At 34.2% G+C, this 24,593-nt stretch overlaps 3 protein-coding genes across 4 annotated transcripts in view; 2 read left to right on the top strand and 1 right to left on the bottom strand.

Moving 5' to 3' along the window:
* Positions 1-142: 142 nt before the first annotated feature.
* On the bottom strand, positions 143-2,692 carry LOC106131659 (homeobox protein Hox-A7). The gene is made up of 3 exons (XM_013330828.2): positions 2,182-2,692; positions 828-1,003; positions 143-379 (listed from the first exon to the last, which is right to left on the bottom strand). The coding sequence occupies exons 1-3, from the start codon at positions 2,639-2,641 to the stop codon at positions 266-268; spliced, it is 750 nt and encodes a 249-aa protein (XP_013186282.1). The 5' UTR covers positions 2,642-2,692; the 3' UTR covers positions 143-265.
* LOC106131697 (uncharacterized) overlaps positions 1,987-24,593 on the top strand; it is a 78,286-nt gene continuing 55,679 nt past the window's right edge. The window contains exon 1 of one of the 2 annotated variants that reach the window (XM_060949835.1): positions 1,987-2,127. The gene's annotated coding sequence lies outside the window, so the exon portion shown is untranslated. Of the gene's footprint in view, positions 2,128-16,912; positions 17,429-24,593 lie in introns of those variants that run through there. The other variant, XM_013330869.2, reaches the window with a different exon arrangement.
* Positions 4,795-5,944, top strand: LOC106131451 (piggyBac transposable element-derived protein 2-like). Its single transcript, XM_060950152.1, has 2 exons — positions 4,795-5,536; positions 5,859-5,944. Exons 1-2 carry the CDS (start codon positions 4,795-4,797, stop codon positions 5,942-5,944), a joined length of 828 nt encoding a protein of 275 aa, XP_060806135.1.

Here is a 24,593-nt window from a genome sequence, read left to right as displayed (position 1 = left end):
TTTTTGCACAATGTCTTAACAAAGTGATACTGTGTGGTGGGATATAAATCTAAGTATAATAAAAAATAAAATATGAAAAAATCTGTACGGTAAAATCTGTCCACTTTCCAACACTTACTGGGCTCAAAGTAAAAGAAGGGGATAATGCTGTAAGTAATTTAATCGCCAAGTCGTCTATTTTAATTCGATCCAGACCAAGACCTCAGCGCTGTGCTGTTAATGGCCGGTCATTTCATTGACGTCACATGACGTCGCGAGGTGAACGTCAGATGACGTCATCGTCCGAAACTTCGTCCGCGGTGTCAGGGCTGCCCGCGTCAGCTGAATCTGGAGTTGTGCGTCGCCATTTGGCACGCCTGTTTTGAAACCAAGTTTTCACCTGAAATTAAACGGTTGTACAACTAAGCGAAAGAACATCATGAGGAAACCAGCATAGGCAACGATGTGACCATGATCCAATATAAGTCAAGTTCTAATGCGAGGTTGCGGAGCTTATACGGGAGTCACTACGTGTAATCGCTCTCAGACTAAAGAAAAAATATTGTTGACTTAACCTTTCCAGGATTGCGGTCACAAGCGGACCCTTGGCTCCTCTCCGAAGTGGTCGGAACAGTCTCATATAACGCAGAAAGATAATTAATAGGGGCTAACTGTCCTGGTGACTATTAGCTTAGCAGGTCGTTTGCTACTACTAATTATAATTAACTAAACACAGTGTACAGATACGTCACTTCTATGTTTAAAGGCACAAAATACGTTTGACAGACACAATGATAGCAGGGCTCAAGTCGGGTTAAGTTAACAGAAAATTTGGTAGGAAATCTTACCTGTCGATCACTAAGCCTAAGCGAGGCTGCCAGCGCTCTTCTCTCATCAGGACTTAGATACTTGCTGGCTCCGAAGCGTCTTTCCAATGCGCCTGTCTGAGCCGCACTGAACCGCACCTGCCCCCCTTTCCGACGTCCACCTACCCCCCACCACGGGCTGCAACATGATGATGGCACTGTGGAAGATGTCGCGATGTAATGCGTGCCAATGATCTTAGAACTGAAGACGCTGTAGACCAAATGACATGGAAAGAGAAAAGCGGCCCCCAGGCCCCGAACCTTGATGACTGAAGACACACGTGGGAACACGTCAAGATGAGGGAGAGAGGACAAATTTATTGGTCTGAGGTCATCTCAATATCAGCCAATCAAGGTATATCATCAGCCAATACAAGCGAGTATGCTTTAGTGATAACAAAGTTTCCACGGATTGCAGCATATAAACAACATCGTCGGAGCCGAGGTCCCTCAGTCCTCAGATATGAAGATCTTTTTGGTAGCGGTCAAGCCGATACATCGCTTCCACTACAGGTTGCTACATACATGTAGATAATCAATTTTTTTCCCTTACGGAGTAGGCCGAGTCAATAGTCTCGAAAAGATTGAAAGGCCACGTTCAGCATGGCTTAAAGATGGAATTGAGATTCAAGTAGTGACAGGTTGCTAGCCCATCGCCTAAAAGAAGAATTTTTCATTTTCATTGCTATCCAAATAGGAAATGGATACCTACCTATTATAAACTTTATGTTTTTTTCTGTGATAGTGTTTTTCAGTCTTTGTCATACGTCATAGTCATTAGACTATGTAGTATAAGGATTACCTACTAAGAAACTTGAAAGTTAAAAAAAGCCTTGACTAGAAGTAAGACGAATCAAGAATAATAAAGAGTGTTTCGTTTTGGACAGACAATACAAAGTTGAATTTTTTCAAAATTATTTGAGAGTATTCTATATGTGTCTCAATTTTTATCATTAAGCCAAACAGCTGACCAAGGCCTATGAGTCTTTTCAAGGCTGTTGGCTCTGTCCGCCCGCAAGGGATATAGACGTTATTATATGTATGTAATTTTGAAAAGTGATTAGATAAAATAAAAAAAAGCAATCGTGATGTAGTAGAATCAATATCAGCAAATACAGGTCTAATCGGGGTTTAATCTGTTATTTTTTATTTATTTAGTGGTAATTGATAAGGTTGATATAAAGGTCTCATTGGATAATAATATCGGTCAGGAAGACATGTGGCGAAGCAAATTTGAGGATCAAGAGTTGATTTTTTTAATACAGTGAGTCTGGCAGATAAGGTAAGCTTCGGAATTGAAACAAGTTATGATATAGAATTGACAATATTTTCTCACCTCTCTCGAAAGCATATGGTTGTCGTATCGTGAATGGATGCGTCACAAATCTATTCGCAGCTAACTGGCTTCGCAAAATTTGATCCGTATTGAGTAATGGGTCGCTGTAGTAACTAAAAGAATGCCGGGGTGCCACAGGGTACGATATTGGGTCCTTTACTCTATATTGAGGCCACGGGATGTTAGCTTTCATCGGAGTAGGATACAATGGATACGTGTTCCTTCTTTGTTCCAGTTTGGCATTACTCCAATCCAATTCATCGTGTACCTCGCGTGAATATTCTATCTTAGTCACTTTGTCATCTACTTCATCTTTTTCAACATCAATAGCTTCAACTGGTTTGTTACAAACCAATGGTTTAGATGGCTCATTGCTTAGGTTTTTATAAGGCTTCTTCGTCGTATCTTTAAGGATATCTTCTATGAAGAAGGATGACTTTTTTTGGCGACACGCGCACATATCGACTGCTTGTTTGGCACTGCCGAATACTTTATCAATATGTTACAAATTATCAGCTCGAAGTACGGTAATTGATAGCTACTTATTTAATGGACATTCTAATCTTTTTAACGTTATCCGAGCACTCTGCCTTGTTTCCCTATATGGTTGTTGACAGGGCGCGGATTATCGACGATAATGTTTTAGATAATGCCTGTTATATTTCTAATCTATGGGCTGAAAGCATTGTTATTGATTCCTGAAGGGATTTTACCTATTACGATTCATTTTAAAGGTTCTGTACCCAAAGTTGTTCCCCAAAGAGTAAAGAAATTTATAGAATAGCGAAATTCTTTATTAGACGTACCTACTAAGGAATGATGAAATTTTGTCAATTCAAAACTTTAAGGTTACGTAATTTTTCATTGTAGGTACTCTACGTTAATAGTGTGTATTTTTTTCAATTTCTTACATAAAAATGGAAATAACAGACAAGTTAATCGTGTCACAAGACACTAGATATTCTCATCCTAGTCTTTCTATCTATATACATACATAAAATCACGGAGGGGTAGACAGAGACGACCTCTTTCCACTTGCCATGATCTCTGCATACTTCCTTCGCTTCATCCACATTCATAGGTAACTCTCTTCATGCAAGCTCGGCGGTTTCGGGTACTTTCGAGCTAAAACCCTGCCGTTTTTAACTGTTTGATTGCCTGACAGACAACACACAGTCCAAACCGCTGGGGCTAGAAAATTTAAATATTGCATGAAGGTTTCTTATGTGGTCTAGGCGTGCATTAAGGGAGAGACCCTGAATGAGAAAGGATACGAAAAATATCCTATTTTAGTTTGTTTACCAGCTTCATGACATTGCAAAGGTTGCGTGTTTATAGAGCAGTCACTACATTCTTTTTACTTCCATTAAATTAAAAAGACACATTAAATATATTTTTTTTATATTTCCGATTTTTCTTTAACCTCGGCGCTTGTCATGTTATTGTCAAATTAAGCGAAACCCCAAAATCAATTAATTTAACTGAATACTTTAAGATCCAAGTATAGGGTATCACGGCCGTGGCATTATACATATACTGACAAACAGTCATCATCCAATAACAACTGTTCGATCTTCTTACCAAGTTAACATAACAGGCGTGTCCACTGCCATTAAAGACAAACACAACAAACCAGATAAAACAATAAAAGACCAATTAACTGAGCTCCGAATCAGGGTAAACTTTAAACAGAAAGTAGGTACTACACAAAGGGAATGAAAGGGGTTTTAAAAATACGCCTCAATTAATTAGGGACAATTAGCCGCCCTTCCGGCAGTAACAAAAGGTAGAAAAACTCTTGCCATTAATTAAAAGGGAACGAGGTACGGATAGCTCCCCTTTTGTTTTGAGAATTCTATTCGAGGTGGAAGACCCACGATTTATAATAAAGAGAGAACAGGTAGATATTATAGTTTACCTGTATCATACATATATAAGTATAATCACGTCTTGCTGGGTAGACAGAGACAAAAGTCTTGAAAAGACTGAAAGACTGCTTTCAGCTGTTTGGCTTTATGATAAAATTGTAATTTAAATAGTGACAGGTTGCTAGCCCATAGCCTTTTACGACATCCATGGGAAAGAGATGGAGTACCTAGTCCTATTCTTTTTTTTATTGGTACCGGGAATCACACGAAACTTTACCTGCATGTCATATCTAATCTATTAGTAAAGTACAACTCATATGCGCTCACCGTACCCAATTGGGAACGCTTACAAATCTACCCTCAACTTTTTTTGTTTTTATACGAATGTGACATTTATTTTAGTAATTGAAACGTTATTGATGAGCACACGGATTATTAATAGTTGTTTGACATAAACTAGATTAAATTTGATAATATAGTGTCTCAAATAAACAAAATTGTTGAACTTCACTACGCGATAACTGTAAGTACTATTATTTTGGTCTATTCATTCGACAGTAGTAATTTTTTCACATCCATTTGTTGAAAATATTTGTAACTAAGTAATAAAGACAACATTTGGTGAACTATAAGGCTGTATTGAAAATAAAGTGGATTGACACTTAGGCGTCCTCAATTGAGGATGACGGGCACTAGACGAATCAGACAATCTTTTATTTTTTGCAGAAGTCGACTTTGAACAAACATGTCTAAAGGAAAGTTTTCATCGAGCGATAACTATCAGGGGCTTCAAGAAGCTATCGAGGCTATTATGAGAGAAGATGGTTCAGATGTAGAGGTAGATTTAGTTGCTCTGCCTCCGGAACCTAGTGTTCTCACTGATGAAGAGGAAGGCGACGATGACAAAATCATGACCAATGATTTTCCTAAGGACATACCGGGAAATGTTGAAGTTTTTATCAACAGGAATGATGATGAATGGGATAGTAGTGATGAAGAACCTTTAGCGACGACTGCAGCAAAGAAAAGACGAACCGATAACCTTCCAGGTCCTCGTTGGCGTAAATGCCACCCTACCTATGATTCCATAATATTTGATGAAAATAATGTCCAAGAAAGACGCGAAAAGATGGTTAGCGATCTAAAAGACCTAAATCCTGTTGCAATTTTTGAAAAAATGTTTGATAACGAGATAATTTCCATGATCATTCAAAATTCTAAATTGTATTCCGCACAAAAAAATAAGCATGATTTTGATATTACAGAAGAACAATTGAAAACATTTTTAGGCATCCTTCTTCTAACCGGTTATCACACTTTACCTAGGGAGCGTCTTTACTGGTCTTTGGATGAGGATTGTAACGTACCCATTGTATCTAAAGCAATGACTAGAAACTGTTTCTTAGAGATAAAAAAGTTCCTTCACTTTTGTGACAATGAAGTCGCTGCTGAGACATCGGATAAAATGTTCAAAATACGACCTCTTGGTGATATACTCATGAAAAAATATATGCAATAGGGAATCTTTCACACAAACTTGTCCATCGACGAATCAATGATCAAATACTTCGGTCGTCATCCTTCAAAACAGTTCATTCGCGGAAAGCCCGTACGTTTCGGATATAAAAATTGGATGGTTTCTAGCGCGGATGGATACTGTTATGCTTTTGATATTTATTGCGGCAAATCACCCTCTACTAATATTGTCAACAATGAACCATTAGGATCCAGGGTAGTAAAAACTTTGCTAAACAAACTGGGTGCAGATCCTAAAGATCATATTGTATTTTTTGATAACTTTTTTACAAGTTTTGGATTGCTACGCGAATTACGTGGAACGGGTTATCGTGCAACTGGGACTGTCCGAGAAGGACGAACTGGAAAATGTCCTCTAATACCTATCAAGGAAATGAAGAAAAAAAACCGCGCTGAATATGACTACCGATTTGACACGACGAATAAAATATTGTTTGTTCGTTGGCTGGACAATAGCGTCTGCACAATGGGAACTAATTATGATAGTGTGCTACCGTTAGGCAAAGTGAAACGTTGGAGTTCAGCTGAGAAGAAAAAGACCGATGTAGACATTCCCCAAGTATTCGTCAGCTATAATAAAGGTATGGGTGGTGTTGACCAAGCCGATCAATCAATATCTTTATATCGTACTTCTATTCGAGGCAAAAAGTGGTGGTGGGTACTGTTTACCTACATGCTTGATTTGACAGTTAGCAATTGCTGGCGTTTGCACACACTTTGTAATGATGTAAAGATGGATCAGCTGCAGTTTAGACGAAGCATTGCTCGCCACTACTTGCGACAAGAAACAGATTGCCGTTCACGTCCAACGGCTTCCATAGTTCCTAGTCTACAGTTCGATGGGATTGGCCACTTTCCACAGAAGTTGAATAAACAACTGCGATGCACCGTATGTCACAATAAAGCTCGTTGGCAGTGTAAGAACTGTATCAAAACGTTATGTATCGAAAAACTTTGTTTTGAAACTTTTCATACTGAATGAGCCCAGTGTCCCCATTTAAGCACGGCATTTTTTTTTATATAAAATAAAACAAATTAGATTTTTTTTCTATTACATTTCATTAAGGAGGGCTTTTTCTACATAGAATTGCTTTTTATTTTATATTTTTTCAGTAAGTTTAGGTTTGGGCGCAAATGGGTTAAAGTCTTGCCGTAAATTTCCAGCACTTTAGAATAGGACCACTCCATTTATGTCCCATGGATGCAGTAAAAGACGACTAAGAGATAGGCTAATAAACTGAGGATTCTTCTTTTAGACAATGGGCTAGTAACCTGTCACTGTTTGATTCCCTTGCCCATCAGTCTATCAAAACTGCTGGCTCTATCTACCCCGCAAGGGATATAGGCGTGATTATATGAATGAATGAAACATTGTAGTACCTAGTGATCTTAACGAAATATGTAGGTACCATCAAGTCTTTTTTAAATGGGCATAGGCAGAGACTATGGATTCAGAGACTTGATACATTTTAACAAATTGTTTTTGAATCCTCTGCGATATTTTCCGTTTGGTCTAAACGTTCCACTGGCAGAGAATACCTCATGGCATTAAGTCCACCTGTTGTATATTTTACGCGTATAAAGTTTAAATAAATAAAATAAAAGACTCCTGAAGTATCCTAAAAGTTCGCCGAGGTGAAACAGGCCAAACTTTAATTAAGTATAAAAATTGCATCATACAAATTAAAAATATGGAAAAATTCCATATTACCCAATAATCATCAAACATCAATAATCCAATCGACTTGACGGATGTGTAATTCACCGTAATTAATAGATACAATAAATAATAACAAATCGCTTATTATCATTAGATTAAAAGCAATACGAATTTGAAACTATTTTCAATATTCCTTAGACATTTCCTAGTTTAGATAATTAATGTTTTTGTGTTGAAATTAGCCTGAAATAATAAATAATAGGTATCTATATACTGGACAGATGACACAAATTGAGTTGGCCTCAAAATAAGTTCGAGACTTGTGTTATGAGATACTCACCCAACAATACTATATTTAATAATAAATACTTATATAGATAAACATCCAAGACCCAGGCCATCCAAGAGAAAGATCGTTTTTCATCATGCCCTGGTCGGGATTTGAACCCGGGACACAGACAAGCGAACAGTCGCTGTTCTGTCGTATAATGAAAAGCGCGTAAATGCGCAAAATTTATACTAAGCTATAATGCTTAGTAAATTTTTACTAAGAGTGGGCTGAAGTGTGTAATCCTTCTTTTAGGCAATGGGTTAACAATGCTATGTCTGATTCTTTAGTACCTCTATCATTTAACCTACGTAACTTAACAAACATTGAGACTTGTGACTATATTAAACAAGCTGTAAAAATCTGTTGGTGGTATATGCAGCGTTCATAGATTTGATAAGTAAAAATTTTTATTTAGCGAAATTCACGACTGATTAAAAACTTGGCTCGTAACTTTTATAAAACCTTTTAAATAAATATTCTAAATAATTAATTTATCTTTTAGAGTCATCCAGTTGATCGCGGCTTTTCAATCTTTTCGACATCGTTGCATCTGTCTACCCCGTAGGGGATAAAGACGTTATATATGTACTGTTATTTTTTAGAACTTATGTGAGATGTATAGTATATGTATGTTATGGACATTAACGTAAGCTTAAATCAAATCCATACGTGCTTCTAATCTTATCGAAAGTTGACTATATTAATCATTGACAAGGTGGATCAAAGCATTATAAGATAAAATGATATAAGCTAATAAGTATGTAATTATTATGACCAAAGAACAAAAAAATAACTCATTATTTTAATACGTTTTACCTTTACGTTTAACAGGTGTACCCTTAAATATTGGTTGCATGATGAGGTAAAGAATGTGGATGGAGAAGTTGATAGAGATCGTGACAAGGGGAAAGATATTGTCTCATAGATTGCCCCTACACATTTCAAGTCTCTCTTCTAAATCTAGGCCAAAAGGCCTAGCTTTTGAATCTTGTGACTAATTGACTCGTGGCTATACTATCATAAGTTAATTTATTAAAATTGAAAGTAAACCAATTTTTAATTATAGGTATAATTTGACGGTCTTAAACAGTAATTTATTTTCCAAAACTAAGCATTTTTTCAGAAAACATCAGCTAAATTACGAAAATATATTGAGAATAATTGGCAAATCCGAATCAATTGTAGACTATCGCTTCATTAGGTTGCTTTTACAGGTTAAGCGTTGTTAAAATCACTGTCCAGTTTTCACCAAGTTTCAATGAAAACCCGACTTGTTTGCCAACATCAAATTACATTACCGCGTTATCGGAATCGCTAATAATTTTTAGTGAAACAGAAGCTGCAATGGATTATAAAGGGTAAAAAGCGTTGTTAGTGATGGGATAAACAGTAGGTGGAATTGGGAATCGTTGGACACTGGCGGGTGAATCGATACAGATAATGGCAGATTACTTAATAAGCCGACAGCCCTACGGGAATATAGGGATTGGAAAAATCGTGTCGATAGTTTTCACCTATGTATTATTTGCGAGCTTTTTTTAGAGAGGTCCTTATATTTAGAATGCAAAAGAATTTGAAGAAAGAAGAATTGCAATTGAGAACGTAGATTTATATTTACATAACCCTAAATTTGACACATGAGAAAAATTCGACCGCTCTTAATTTGAGACAAACAGTTACCTATACTAAAATGAAATTAAATAAAGAAAATAGGAAAGTTAAACGCTTCCAGTGATTTGGTCGGGTGGGGTTTAAATTTTCTTCCTACGAATAATGGGCAGATAGTTTCACATACAATTAACCATATTTTTTGCTATCTTTTCCTGTTTCGACAATCATTGTAAAATTTTTGAACGTGCGTATTATTGATTGATATAATATCGGACATTGATGATATTGGCAATAATACTACCTATTCAAAATTAATTCATTTAGGTAATTATGGTATGAATAAAGCTAAGTATAATCTGTTTTGTTATTGATAATTTTTGAATAACTCGACATACATAAGTAATATTATTTTACGTTATCTTAATAATTATAAGTATCATTGGTACTTTATAACTTGATTGTATGGAATGGAAAATCAATTAATTGATGCATTTTGCACTTTACGTAATATTTTCCTTATGTTATATCTTTAAAAGTTCTATCAAAACTATTAAGTTACTTAATCGTTTCCATGTAACTTAGTTTATGAAAGATGTAGTTTCTTGTAAGTATTAAAAATTTATTTTTGTCGATATCGACTAAGCCTAAGTAACTAACTAACGTCCCTATAATACCTTGCGAAGAATTGTATTGATTTTGATTCTATTTTTGTTTTGCCGATAGCCCACCTGGGTCGGCAAATGCTTCTAAGTTCAAATGCCAGCAGTTATTTACATTTCAAATAACCTGGTTTATCATGAGTTCTGCTTGGATTCTGATATATGAGTGGGTTAGAAAATTAAGTAGTTAAGTTATTAATATTCCTAATATATTCCTTCCAATTCCTAATATTTATAAGTATAGTGTCAATGGATGAATGGCAGTCCCATTATTGTTTCTGAGTTACGTTCATTACTTCAAAAGATAATCGGTGTTCTTACGGTAAGTACCTACGTCTTCAAAAAACTCACGCATTTAGACAACTGTAATAAAGAACGAAATCAGTCAGTAGTAGGTTATGTACCTATCATGTGGAATTAAAACCCACCGTTGACCGGTCGGATTTTATTATCGGATATTTATCAAGGAATAAAAAAAAACAATGGTAGGTATACACCTATTTTAGTATAAGTTTCGATTAAAAACATAAAGAATCCGCTTAAACTGTTCAATTCTCTCTCAGTTCAAAGGCTTTCTATGGTTCGCAGACCCCCGTTTCTAAGTGGGGTCGTTCTAATTTTTATTGCGTCGCTACCTGCGTTCCTCGTAAACGATCAACAAGCTATTTAAGCGATCACTTACTACAAAACACTTTATTGAATTACCATCCCAAATTTACAACTTTCTCACTTACACAATAAGACACAAATTCTATCATAGATTGCGTAATTGATGAAGATTATTCGCTACCGTTTTGAATTTTATTCCTTTGACATAAGATTTCACTTTGTCAGTTGTCTGTTCTACGACGCGGCTGTGTTGCCAGTTTATGTAACTGTAATACCCGGATTTATGATCGAAATTAATTTATATTTCGTCAACCAATTTCGGCTTATATTGGAGAACTTAACTGTTGATGTTGTAAACAATTTAGAATGCCTGTTTAGGTATTTAATAACATTTATTTGATTTATCTTTAGTGGTATTTTAATAACTATATTGTTGAGTTTAAATTAAAAGAGAATTTTTAATATGACATACATACATATGTGTATTATTTTATCGGTATAGGCTTTGCACGCCGAAAATGTCATTATTATCCTCATAAATCCCTGTGTTTATCCCGATATTGACATGAAACATTTATCTGTAGTTCTTAAGTTAGTAATATGGCTAAAAGTACCGTAAATATATTATCTTCTTTATACTATATAAAAAGGACACTAACTGTTTCATTGATATAATCAATTCACAGACCATACATCTAAGGTTACCAATACAGGTTTTCCCAAAATTCCCGCGGAATAAGGAATAATCTAGATCTTACATTTTACGCGAGTGAACCTGCTGACTTACTCTAGCGACATCGAGAGGGCACTATTGTAGAGAAAAAATACTACATATATATGAAACATGGCAACATTTCTTAAATTTATAGCTAATCGGCATTTTAAATCCATAAGCTGGCCACAAAAAACTAAAGTAGGGTGCACGTGATAAAGAAATCTTCGGGACATCATTTTTTTATACACTTTTTTTTTAAATTTCGGATGAGGGTATTAACTAAATGGCCATTTTAATTGCTCCATCAGAATTGTTTGAAAAAAGAATAAGTTTTTTATAGCGCTGTCTGTCTGTCATTTAATGATGTTAGCATGAGGCGTTTTAAAGTTTTTTTTTATTACTTAATTCCAATGAATACTATATCTATAGTCAAAGTTTAGCTTACGCATCTGATCCTTGGCAGAATCAGAAGAGAGATTGCATATAATCCGAGGAGTGTAGACGAAAGGTTTAACAAAATGCTAACATAATAACTTAATGGTCGAAGGTGTTCACAAAGTAAATAGACACTGTTTTAGTAGTACATATTTATTAACAATATTATTATGTATATACAACTACAATACAATTTATGTATATTTTATGTACATACGAGTTTTATTTTAGACAATGTTGGATCACCAGCTTTTTGAAATCTGTTTAGTATTGCCATGCCTTCTAGGCACACTCCCGTAGATTTATACTATACAATAGATAATTTTTTTTTTTTTAAAGTATGTACTTTTAATTTGATTGTTAGAATATTTTCTATACTAGACAACAAATTTTCGAAATAAAAATTTATCAAACAAAATACATAAGTCACGTTCATAAAGTTTCGGAGAAATGCACCGGCGAACAAGTTCACGATCAATAAAATGAAGTAAGTAATAAACCTTAACATTCCGATAGCGCACACACAAACACACACACAAGGGAACAATAATTGAGTCATAATAATAAAATGTGTAAAGTGTCGCCGTTTGAACGAACTATAATATAAATGAATGATATGGTTTATTGAGAGTGTGTTACAGTCACTTAGGTTAACTGCGGTTTTGTGGTTAAAAGGTTCACTAGATGATTAAAACATAAATACGGACGTACAAATAAACACATAGCTAGCCCAAAAACATATTTAAAAAATTTTGAAGCTCAAAACATCTCAGTACATCGAGTATCAATAAACAAGAAATAAAAAAAAATTAAGAAAATGCTCAACAGTCTACGGCGTAGAGGTCTACGACGCGACTGGAGCTACGAACCGCTACGAATTTTAGTAATTATTACAAGGGGACGGGCTCCTCTTGTTATAATTACTAAAATGGACTACTAGGTAAACTACTAATGTAATACTATTCAAATTCAAATTCAAAATTTTTATTCATTATTATAGGATACTATATATCGCTTAATAATTGTCGTATGGTTAAACAACATTGGTTGACGTCAAATAAATTACTTAAAAACTAAGTTTACTGCCGCTTCCAAGGCGTCAGTGCAGAAGAAGCGGTAACAAACTGCACTGCAGCATTTTCTTCAACAACGTCAACTTCACAATATTAAATTATACTTAGAATAGAATGTGAACGAGAGAATACATTGTTTAATTTTATATATTTATGAGATTTAATATTGAAAAAAGAAAAAAAAATATATATATATATTTTATGGATTGCATAAAAACTATGTTCCTGGATAAAGCAAGATTTGACATGAAGTGACTGTCGTTTGCCCTCTGCAAAACATAACCTAAACATATTATCGCGTTTTACCCTTGCGGGGTAGACAGAGCCAATAGTTTTGAAAAGACTGAAAGGCAACGTTCAGCTCTATGGCTTTATAATGGAATTAAGATATATTGAAAGGATTTTTTTTTTGCCAGAAAACCTAACCCGTGTTTAACAATGTTTACACATTCACTTGCCTGAATGTGCAGGTCTCCTTACGATGTTTTTCCTCATCGTAATAAAATCGATTTGACCTCAAACTAATGTCCTAACATAGCCCAAAAAGAGTCATATGGTCGCTTAGGATTCGAACCTGTGCCTTCATGTGCATTACTCTTAATCCGGGCACCATAACGATGCCAAAATGTACTTAACGCTTACATACCGTTTTTTCCTGACGTTCCGACCGGAAGGGTTAGTGCGAGTTTTACTAGATCAAACTCGTCGAGCAAGTTATCACGAAATTATATAGCACTGCATTAGTGCCATCGCGTTACCACAGATGGCGCTGATTAAATCACTTACAAATTCGCGATTACTTGCTCCACGCATTTGATCCAGAAAAATTCGCATTGACCGTGGTCACAAGATGGCTGACGTACTGGTGTTACGGCTCCGTCGGCGCGGTGGATTCTTCATTCAAGCAGCCAATCAAATGGTACTACTATGTTCCCGTTAATTCCCGTTTGCATACAATTATAATCATGCAACGCAAAAGTTTAGAAGTATTAAATGGTACTCGGTTTATGACGTCACAAACTAGCGTTTTGTTAGCGTCATGAACTCGTTTAACAGCTTTATAACTTAATTGTTGTGTTTATGAATGTGATGTCATTATAAAAATCGTCTTTTATTAATGGCAAATAAATTAAAATAATTTTGCAGTTTTAAAGTGGACTTTGCCGTCTGTAGGTATATTATATTTTCAGACGTTCTGGCAAAAAGTCAGGTCAAGAGTATCAGAAACCGACGAGCTTGCAAGAAGAGAGTTGTAAGAAGTATGCAGAGATTCTGGCAAGTGGAAAGATGTAGTCTTTGCCTACCCTTCTGATGAGAGGCGTGATTTTATGTATGAGTACATACATATACTCCTATCTTTAGTTCCATCCCCAAGAAACCATTTTAAAGTATACCATCAAAAAAGCAATTGCTTTCAAAACTAATATGATCTAATGAGAGCCTATAATATCAACGTCAGTTGCACAAACAGTGCTTAATTACAGTTCCATTGCGTTCTCGTACGATACAATAATTACACACAGACAGACTGCATAGGCTATACGAGTGAGAAGGGTGCGATGTTTAATGTTAAATACATGTGTGACAATAAATTAAGTAGGATATTTTTTTTATTTTACTCTAATGAAGTTGCAGTAAGCCACACGAATTTTAATAAAAAAAATAATTTTAGAAATCTTTCATTCTTTAGGCAGATTAAAAGGTCAAATACAATTATACTTCCAGTAAAAAAGTATAACTTCAAATACTTTCTTCCCTTTAGTTTTTAAGTTACTAAAGTTATATATAATATTTAAAAAAAAAACAATATATAGTACCAAATTAATCTGTTACCCGAACTTAAATTTAAAAAAGAACAATACAATAAAAGACAAGAACTTAATTACATACTTCTATACATATAATCGTGTCGATATCGCTTGCGGAGCAGGCCAAGCCATCAGTCTCGAAAAGAGTGAAAGCTCAAGATTGATGGAATTCAGATTCAAATTGTTACCAGGTTGCTAGCCCATCGACTACAAGAAGAATCCCAAGTAAATTTCTCTCCCCTTGGACACTAAAAAGGCACGAAATCAATATAATCAAAAATAATGTATTTAAGTTCCTCTCCACTTGAGCACCCAGATTGAACGTCAGGAAAATGATATCAGTTTATGTATGTTAATTTATTAATACATACATACATATGGTCACGTCTATATCCCTTGCGGGGTAGACAGAGCCAACAGCCTTGAAAAGACTGAATGGCCACGTTCAGCTATTTGGCTTAATGATAGAATTGAGATTCAAATAGTGACAGGTTGCTAGCCCATCGCCTAAAAAAGAATCTCAAGCTTGTAAGCCTATCCCTTAGTCGCCTTTTACGACATCCATGGGAAAGAGATGGAGTGGTCCTATTCTTTTTTGTATTGGTGCCGGGAACCACACTTTATTAATAAGTTTATGCATATATATTTAGTGGGTAGGTATATGACTATTATTTGTATTTCTGTTACTATATTATTGTTAATAACACAGTAACTTGCCGCAATTTTACTTAGTTATCTAGTTCTTTTATTATATGCCGGTTGACTGGAAGAGATACTTTCATGGGATAAGTCCGCCACGGAAAGTGATTAAGTTATTTTAGTATAACTATGTACTGTTTCTTATTACTGTGTTAATTTATGTACTATAAAGATATTACAAAGAAACAAATTGAAACTAATTGATTTAATTTTATTATACAGGCATATTTTTTATTCGCTAAGAAAAATTTTACAACATGTTTGGACCATGAAATTAAATGGGTACCTTAAAAACATAAAAGAAAAACGGGAAAAAGAAAAAATATTTTTTTTTTTAAAAGCGCACCGTTACTGAGCGTACGTATAATACGCCTATAGTACGCACACTACCCGAGTGTGCGAGCTTTCGCTATATTGTACAGTAATAGAGCGATGACGTGATTTCCTGAGCTGAGTTATTGCTACTGTAACGGCGCTAAATGTTTCGCGCCATGTGGCCTTGTCGGGAGGTCCTTTTTTTATTTATTTTTTATCCATATTATTAACGCAGTTTGTCTATTTGTGCGTTATCACTACTAAACTCTGAAAGTTATACCCATAGGAAAATATAAATATAATGATTAACGCGATTTTATACTTGATGTATTATGTTCTTGTGTTAATATTATTTATTTATCCAAAACAAGAGAAAATATCTAGAAATGGTCTCAGCTATTCAGCTTATGGTTATTTTACGTGGTTAAATCTTTACGCACTCGTAACTTTGTGTATCCTATAATCTTATTATACCGAGCACAAATAAGGAAGGGTATATAAAAGGATAAAAAGGATAGACACCATAAAGTTTCATGAACAAATATCTTGTAAACTTATTTTGAATGCACTCCAACATGAGTATATATTTAGTTTCAGTTGTGAAGCCCATATTATAGCATTCGATTCAAGAATTCGAGATTATTTTTATTCTCTTTCTATTATTATGTATATTGTCACGTAAAATGCAATTTCTCATTTAGGTGTCATTCCAGTGGATAATTCGAGATTATCATTTGTTTTTTTTTTTTTTTGAGGGAGTAGGTTTTTTATTATTTTTTTTCATTATGCTGTCTTCTTCCTCCTGCCCACCTATTCACGAACGTTGACAAAGCATAGGTATGTCCTACAATTCTTCTCGTTCTATCATTTTGTATAATCAAGAAAATATAGAATGAAAGAATAGATAAGACATACGCCTTACAAGTTCAGTGAATAAACCTGTTATCAATCTCGGTTAAATCTTCACTTCTCTAGACAGGATGCACCTTTTGACCATGATCTTGGGTTGGTAAACTCAGGTTTTGTTTTAAAAAACGAATAATCAATGATTGATTTTTTTTTAGAATTGAGATATGTGGATGATAATTGAAATTTCGATTGATAGTACAAGGAACAATTACAATAAATTAATTGTTTTTTTTATTATCGCAATAAGGTATGAGTACTACATTTTATCGTTTTAATCGATATAGACCGATGTAAATTTTCCCCTTACTTTTATAGCTGTCAGTATGTTTCTTTTTATCAATAAGTAATTTTAACTGATAAAAATTGAATTAGTGTCTTAATAATCCATGATATTGGTAATTAAATGGGCGATATTGAAAAAAGGCGCATGATATCAAAAGTCAATAAATTACTTAAATATCCATTAAACACAGTCTGTTTAATATTGAGTTATCTATAAGGAAATTTTTCATTCACTTAACATATAACTTGAAAAATTTTAATTATTAAATAAAATAGCTTTGTCTTGAACTTGAGTAAAAATAGAACATTACCAAAAAAAGTGAAAAGGCCGCGACGCAAAGGTCACACGATGGGTCCACAGTGAGGGGGTGGAGAAGGCAACAACTCATAAAATTAAGCGATTTGGATGTGAGTTAGTCTAACTGTGAGGATCGCCGCGTTAACAACTATAGCTTGCTGTCCTCCTCGCACACCATCGCACCCACACAGCGGATTAAGCTTTAGCATCAGGCCGTCAGTACAACTCCACTTGTACTGCGAACAAGTTCCGTTCCTCGCATTCGTTGCTCCATCGGAATCGCGCGTCTTTTGTTCGCGCCATTATGCGATAATTCGCTTCGGAAGTGTTTAATACGCATTCTAAATTTAAACGAGACATTTTATATTTTTTTGGTGATATTTTTTTTTTATTTGTTTAGTGTTGTTCAAGTGATCAGCCGGATATAAACTCGATTTGGGTGAGTGGCAAGAGAAATTAATTTGGAACTAGTTAATTTAGTCTAATGAGATCGAACTTTTATTGAATCGAGATAAGATCAAGCGATTACATAAACAAAACCAGTAGGCAATCTGGTCTTGTCACCAATTAATAGAGCTAGTTAAGATAGTTTTTATGACAGTTTCTAATTAAGTGAGTTTTATTTTGAAAGTTTATTTTGATTTGACATTAGGTAAGGAATAATTGAAAAAAAAAACTAGATATGATAAAAGATAAGATATACTTATATAGTTTATTTATTCAGGAGTATATTAGTATTTCAGTTCTGAAAAAAAATATAAAATTAAGTTTTTGGCAATATAGGTTAAGATATAATTCCTGAAGGAAAGTCACGGTTAAGGAGCTACAAGTAAGTAAATAAGTTTCTATATTATCAACAACAAAGTCATCTCCATGTGAGTCCCTCTGAATAAAGGCCCTGGTTCCGCCTCTTGACTACTTATGATCCAGGATTGGGTAAGATATGTTTTTCTGATGGTTACTAACCTGAAGCGACTCCCATATGATCGCCATTGCAGGGGAACCTTATCTGTGTGTATCATGATTACACCTGCATGTGCAGATTTTCTTTCTAACTGAGAAATCATCGGTTAACAATTAAAATAATGCACCTACCTACATATAACTTAAGAAAGACATTGCCATTATAGGCAATTGACATTGCCATTATTGCCTACTTATTTGTTGATTGTGCTTCACGCGTTATCTATTTATAATAATAATCTTCTTTATTTTTTGCGATAAATTAAAAGTCGGGAAAAGTACTTTTCATCCCGGTAAAAAGTAGGTGGTGCTAAATTCGCGCGGGCGAAGCTGCCGGTAAAAGTTAGCAGTTAAATAAAACTTGGGAAATTGACTGAATAATGGCAAAATACCTACAACCGAAACTCTTGGGCAAAGAAAGCTAAAATTTGACATGTAAGTAGGTATGTTTCTTTAGTAAGGAAAAGGCACAGGGGAAAAAGAGGATTTATAAAAAACTTCGATTTTATTTTTGATCGAAGATAAAAAAATAATATTTTTTTATATCCCTTATTTTCCTTAAGATTAATTCTACGAAGAGTTTGAGGATACAGAAAATTCGAAGAAATTTATTTATACATATTTGTTAAATTTGTTATAAAATGTTATTTTTAGCCATTCATTATTTTGCTTTTGTCCTAGTTACACCCAAGGTGAAAACAGGATCTGAAGAAATAAGAGTTCAGACTATAAGTTATTTTTCGACAGAAACACAATTTTGGAAATCAATATTTCGATACACTGCTTCGAAAAACAATAATGCGACTACGATTAGTTCAACAGAAGCCAATTCAAAAATATTCATACTTTCAAAGAACACTACTTTTTCTTTATTGGATATGGAATACTTACAAAAGAGAGTTATGAATGTGGATAAAGCTAAGGAAGTATGCAGGGATCGTGGCAAGCGGAAAGATGTAGTATCTGTCTACCCTTCCGGGAGAGAAGCGTTTTTTTTATGTATTACTTACAAACCTACAGGATTAACACCGGAAATACCCAAGGAAACAAAAGATAATATTGTTTAAAATAGCAAGTACAAAATTATACATATATAGACTTGTGTTATTATCAAATTAAAATGAACGAATAATGTAATTAAAATTGAATAAATCAGAAATGAAATGTAAACCTATAAGCATAACACAAAATTAATATTTATAAAAATACAGTTCCTAGATTCCACTTGTGGTAGTAGGCCAAAAAGTTAGCACCACAACTGATTGAAATTTACGTAATAAACATAAATTAGTCATGTCGTATCATAAGCTTAGCAAAATCAGTAAATCATTTATGGGGAACTGCATAAGATTTTATAATAGGTTTTCGGAGTCGGTTCTTGATATGCCTAACCAAAAATGTAAAGAGTGTAAAGAAATTACTTTGTGAGAAGACTTATTGTAGGACTGATGATTACCTGAATAACAAAAACATCTGGCTTGAGCTTGGCACAGGAACTTCGTAAAGATTTGTAGTTTGATTTGAACTTAAACTAAAATTTAGTACACTGTACTTACATCAATTTAATATAATTTGATATTCCATTTAAAAATATATTTTTCAATATTAAAATTTCGATAAAATCATTTAATTTCTCGTCCACATTTCTATTCTAAATTTGGATAATTGTCAAGTTATTTTATTGAAAAAAAATGCTGTAGTGCAGTTTGTTACCGCTTCTTCTGCACTGACACTTTGGAAGCGGAAGTAAACTGAGTTTTAAATAATTTATTTGATGTCAACCATTGTTGTATAACCAAAAGTTATGAAATTCGAATTTGAATATGGCCTAGTAGGGCGGGGAAATGCCTGAAAATATCCATGTCAAATCCTTATAACATTTAGCAATGCCCATTATTGTTCCAGTATCGATATAATAATCGATAGTGTATCGTATTAATGTGTAATTGTCTCCAATAATGTAATACTAATTGATTGCCATCGCCGAACGAAGATACGGTGAGATTGATAGCGGCTGATAGGTCCTGATTGAAGCGGCCATATTGGTTAAAGGATATACTCATACCTAATTATATGTAGTTTATCTGTTGTTTAGTACACAGAACGGACAATTATTTCGTGGTTATTATACATAATAATAACAGATAAGCTTTTTCGATACCCAAATGTGAAAACATATTAATGGTTCTTGGGTTTTTATCTAGTTTCTATATAAGACTGTTTACATACATACATATGGTCACGTCTATATCCCATGCGGGGTAGACAGAGCCAACAGTCTTTAAAAGAAGAATAAGACTGTTTATTTTCCAATAAATAAATAAAAAGATTTAGAAGATTTACCTGTCTAATAGATTATTTCTCAGAGATGTTTTGATCGTCGGTGGTATAATAATGAAAGCGTGATGGAAGTTCAAATCCTACAAGCCATAGGTACCGAAGACTCTTCTCTGACTTGTGTATATAGTTTTAATTGCTAACCGATGCTGTTTCCGGTTGATTTGAAACATTATAACCTGCATATTCAATTTGCAACTTCATATGTTGGATCATGATTAAATAATGGCTACTGTATTTAACCATAATCTAATATTATGAAGATTAGTCTCCAAAGTTTACGAAATCGATTGTGGTACCTACCTAAAAGACTCGGCTCTTTGTTAGAGAGGTGTGGCCATAACTGTAACTCCATGAGGATGATAATCCTAAGAAGAAGATCTGACACCTTCAAGTAAACTCTACGGGGTCATAAATTCTGAGGCTGATGTCAAATATTAATTCTAATTCTATTACACTATTTTTTAAATAACGATACCTTTATTTTAAAACTTTAACATCAATGTAATATCAAATTCTAATATAGAAAACCATCGCTCCTTTCAGTCAAGTTGCAAGTAAGTTATTGAATATTTAATAAGCAATCGATATCCGTTCATGTCTGCGAATTAACATTTAACTATTTAGAAAGTACTTCACAACTCCTTTTAATTACGCTATAAGACAACTTTAACGGCTGAAAACTCATCTTTAATCATAACTGATTCATCCTGGAAGTAAAATTAACTGAATTACCGTTATAACCAATTTGGTTGAACAGATTATGACATTAATCGATAACGATGTGGGACCGACCACGTACAAAGTCGCGGAAGTTCCGACGGCAACGTGTGTGGGCCCTTTGATTCAACCGACGACTCGATAACTCGTTTGCATATCGATTCACATTCAATTATAAACCATATTCCCATCTCTATAGGGAAATTTTGAATTTCGAATGTGATGGCATTATGATATGACAGCATAATATTCTTTTTAATGTTCTGTAGGAAACAGCCAGTTTGGAGAGTATCAAATAATACGGCGTGATTTTTTTTAATGAATAGAAGTGTTAAATGGTCACACTTCCTTAATTACATTGTTTTGATCTTTGCTTCAGGAATAAATTTTGGTGGCAAGTTTTATGATGACAGCGCGGCTTTTCTAAAGAATTTATTTGCTAGTGTATTTGAGAGAAAGCAAAGGAAATGCATGTCTGTATAGTTAAAGCATTTATTAATATAGCTTTTATAATAAACGGTTTAATGGTGCTCTTAGATAATCGAAAAAAATCGTGAAAATCGGTAAGAGTACCCCGGGTTCTGAACCATAACGGCTGATGCAATCGGAAACACACAAAGATGTAAAAGAACTTCGCAATTAGGTAATGGCAATTAAAAAAAAAAAAACAGAAAACACGATAACAACGTAATACTAATAAATTGTAAATTAAACCGATTAATGATAAAAACATCAGCAATATTCAGATATGCAATCCGCATTGCTGCTTTTTGCTTACAAACACTATGCGATTGACGTCAATACAGTACAAAACGCCCTATATATATCTATTTATCGTTATAAGCTGATTACACTGCTTAATTTAATGTTAATAATCATTACAGATGTTACGAACAACATTTAATTGGAACGCATTAGGATTTATATAACGGACGCACATTTTTTTTAGCAAGCCTTAAAAAGTTTTAATTAAGATATAGAAATAAGATATTTAACATTTTGAAGATAAAGTAAATAAATTAAGTAACTTACCTATACTTACATAGAGTAGAAGGTTTGATTAGTAGACTGTCTAAACATATCCTACATGGAGTAGACGGAGGCATTAGTAAGGTATTGAAATCCCCTACGTATAACTGAATAGCTTATTATGATAGTGACAGGACAAGCATTTCCCTACAATAAATTAGACTTTACTAAGTTGATACAGAAGGAGTGAGAGTGGAAACTTTTTTCTTTGCTACCAAAAGCATTTATAAGTTAGAATACTCCTATTCCTCTAGGTAAGTCTGGTTTTTACACTTAGCGACTTCAGTCAGACCTTCGCACCTTCTGTAGAAGAACTTAATCCATATAGGATCATGATTATACATCCAGTTGAATGTGCTGGTTTCCTCACGATGTTTTTCTCACTGTAAGATAATCGGCTAGCATTCAAAATAATGTACACGACTCAAATTCAAATAAATTTTCAAAATTTTTATTCATTATTATAGGATACTTCATATCGCTTAATAATTGTCAAAACGTATGGTTTAACAACATTGGTTGACTCAGAAAAGTGTCAGTAATGGTCGCTGTAGGATTTGAATCTGCACCTCCTAGTAGGTATATGATGCTTTTTTATTTGACATTATAGGTTTTTTTTAAATGCTGATATTATATAAGTTGGCGAAAATTTTCTAAGATTTTGTATATTTGTGAGGAAAGAGTAGCGTTGATGGGTATCTGCTATGACATGTTACTAATTCTATTAACTATAAAAAGAGACCGATTTGAAATTATCGAATAAACTTCTCTATTTAATAATGAAGGGTCAATTTAACAGGGCAGTAAACAAAATATCACCTTTCATCATATTCACCGCAGTCATATACAACATCATACAGCCGTGCTCTATCGTCCATGCGCACTGAACGTTATACGTAATCCCTAACCCCAAGCACTAGTGATGTACCAGTTCATATTTTGACGATATCGATAGATGAGTATGTTTTTTGGGACAAATTTGATGGAATCCGAAACGGATTGAGACAGCAGAATGAGATATTTTAAATGTCATTTCCATAAGTTCTAAATGACAAACGGTCACCATAAGTTGCACAGTCGAAGCGTTTATAATTTGTTTGTTAATAGTTATATCAAATATTTTGTTAGCCCTGCCAAAAAAGTATGCTGAATTTTTGTATATCATACGGTGCAATTTTTGTTGTCTTTACCCAATTGTATCATATATTTTATAGCTGCAGTTCAATTACCAATAGTTCAAATTGTCAATAAATTGAAAACTTCAAAAATATCTAAAACAAAAACAATTCTCTGCTAACTCATAACATTACAGCATGTTATAATGAAAATAATATAAATATATTATATTCTTTGCTCGGCGATACATATACACATACATACATATAGTCACGTCTATATCCCTTACGGAGTAGACAGACCTAATAGTCCCGAAAAGACTAATTGGCCACGTTCAGTTGCTCGGCTTAATGATGGAATTGAGATCCAAATAGTGACAGGTTGCTAGCCCATCGCCTAAAAAAAGGACCGCAATTTTATAAGCCTATCCCTTAGTTGCCTTTTACGATATCCATGGGAAAGTGATGGAGTGGTCGTATTCTTTTTTGTATCGGTACCACACGGCACCTATATAATACAAATAATAAATAAAAATATATTCTTTTATTGTTGGTGCATCGATAGTAGGTTATCGAACCCGTCACAGTTCTACATTAACCGCCCTCCGGCCGCCCCTTCATGGAACAACCGTTTTCCTCTCATCGTCACTGTTGATTGATTTTTATTGGGTTCCGAATCAGGGTTGCTGGAATGCGTGCACATTCCTATTATATTTACATGATATTATCATATATTATCTACTATTTTTATGCAATCCATTGAGAAGAAAAGAAGGAACAAAACATTAGGCGTGCAAAATATTTTTATGAAAATTTTTCGTTGCTTTTATTATACAAGACTATTGATTAGACTAAATAAAAAAAAAACAATATATTTTTTAAATTACAATTATTTGGGCCACACTTCAAAATCGAATTAGTAATAGAAGAACCTATTACTTATATGACCTACCTACTTATACACCTATATACCTTTACGATCATGATGATCAATTCCAGCACTTACATAACCTTAATTTAGTCCTGTTTAACGCAACGTAGAATGTCTTTTTACTACAGATTTGCTACATAGAATTAAAATCTTTCAGCCAGACGGGTTTTCCAACAATACAAGTTTCAACTACCTCGCAACCCTAAGTACAAATTGAAACAAAACGCAAACGTTGTAGTACGATGCACGCACACCGCAAATGTTACAAACTCACCAACACAAATAAGAGAGTGAACAGAAGTGTAACTGGCGGGAACTAAACCCCTGTGGGGATTCAAGTTGTAAGTTTATATCATTCATCATTCTGACGTTAGTCCCTTAAATGCTTACTTCTCTGGAGAGGAGTCAGGTATGCTCCTTCAACTAAGATCCTTGATTGGGTTAGGTTTTTACAAGAAGCGACTCTAGTGTAACCGCCGCAACGTTTACACGGATCTATACTAGATAAT

This window comes from Amyelois transitella, chromosome 20, assembly GCF_032362555.1.
Source record: "Amyelois transitella isolate CPQ chromosome 20, ilAmyTran1.1, whole genome shotgun sequence".
In the NCBI taxonomy this organism is placed as follows: domain Eukaryota; kingdom Metazoa; phylum Arthropoda; class Insecta; order Lepidoptera; family Pyralidae; genus Amyelois; species Amyelois transitella.
This window is presented reverse-complemented; position numbering and strand designations above follow the sequence as displayed.

What these genes read in the sequence shown, in the direction of transcription:
- LOC106131659 (XM_013330828.2), bottom strand. Translation starts at nt 2,641, where the DNA reads ATGTGCGCGTGTCGCCAAAAAAAGTCATCCTTCTTCATAGAAGATATC. An exon ending in ACCATATGCTTTCGAGAGAG is followed by an intron (nt 1,004 to 2,181) that starts GTGAGAAAATAT and finishes CATCTTCCACAG; the next exon opens with TGCCATCATCATGTTGCAGC. An exon ending in TTAGGCTTAGTGATCGACAG is followed by an intron (nt 380 to 827) that starts GTAAGATTTCCT and finishes GTTTAATTTCAG; the next exon opens with GTGAAAACTTGGTTTCAAAA.
- LOC106131451 (XM_060950152.1), top strand. Translation starts at nt 4,795, where the DNA reads ATGTCTAAAGGAAAGTTTTCATCGAGCGATAACTATCAGGGGCTTCAA. An exon ending in GTTCAAAATACGACCTCTTG is followed by an intron (nt 5,537 to 5,858) that starts GTGATATACTCA and finishes CTTTTTTACAAG; the next exon opens with TTTTGGATTGCTACGCGAAT.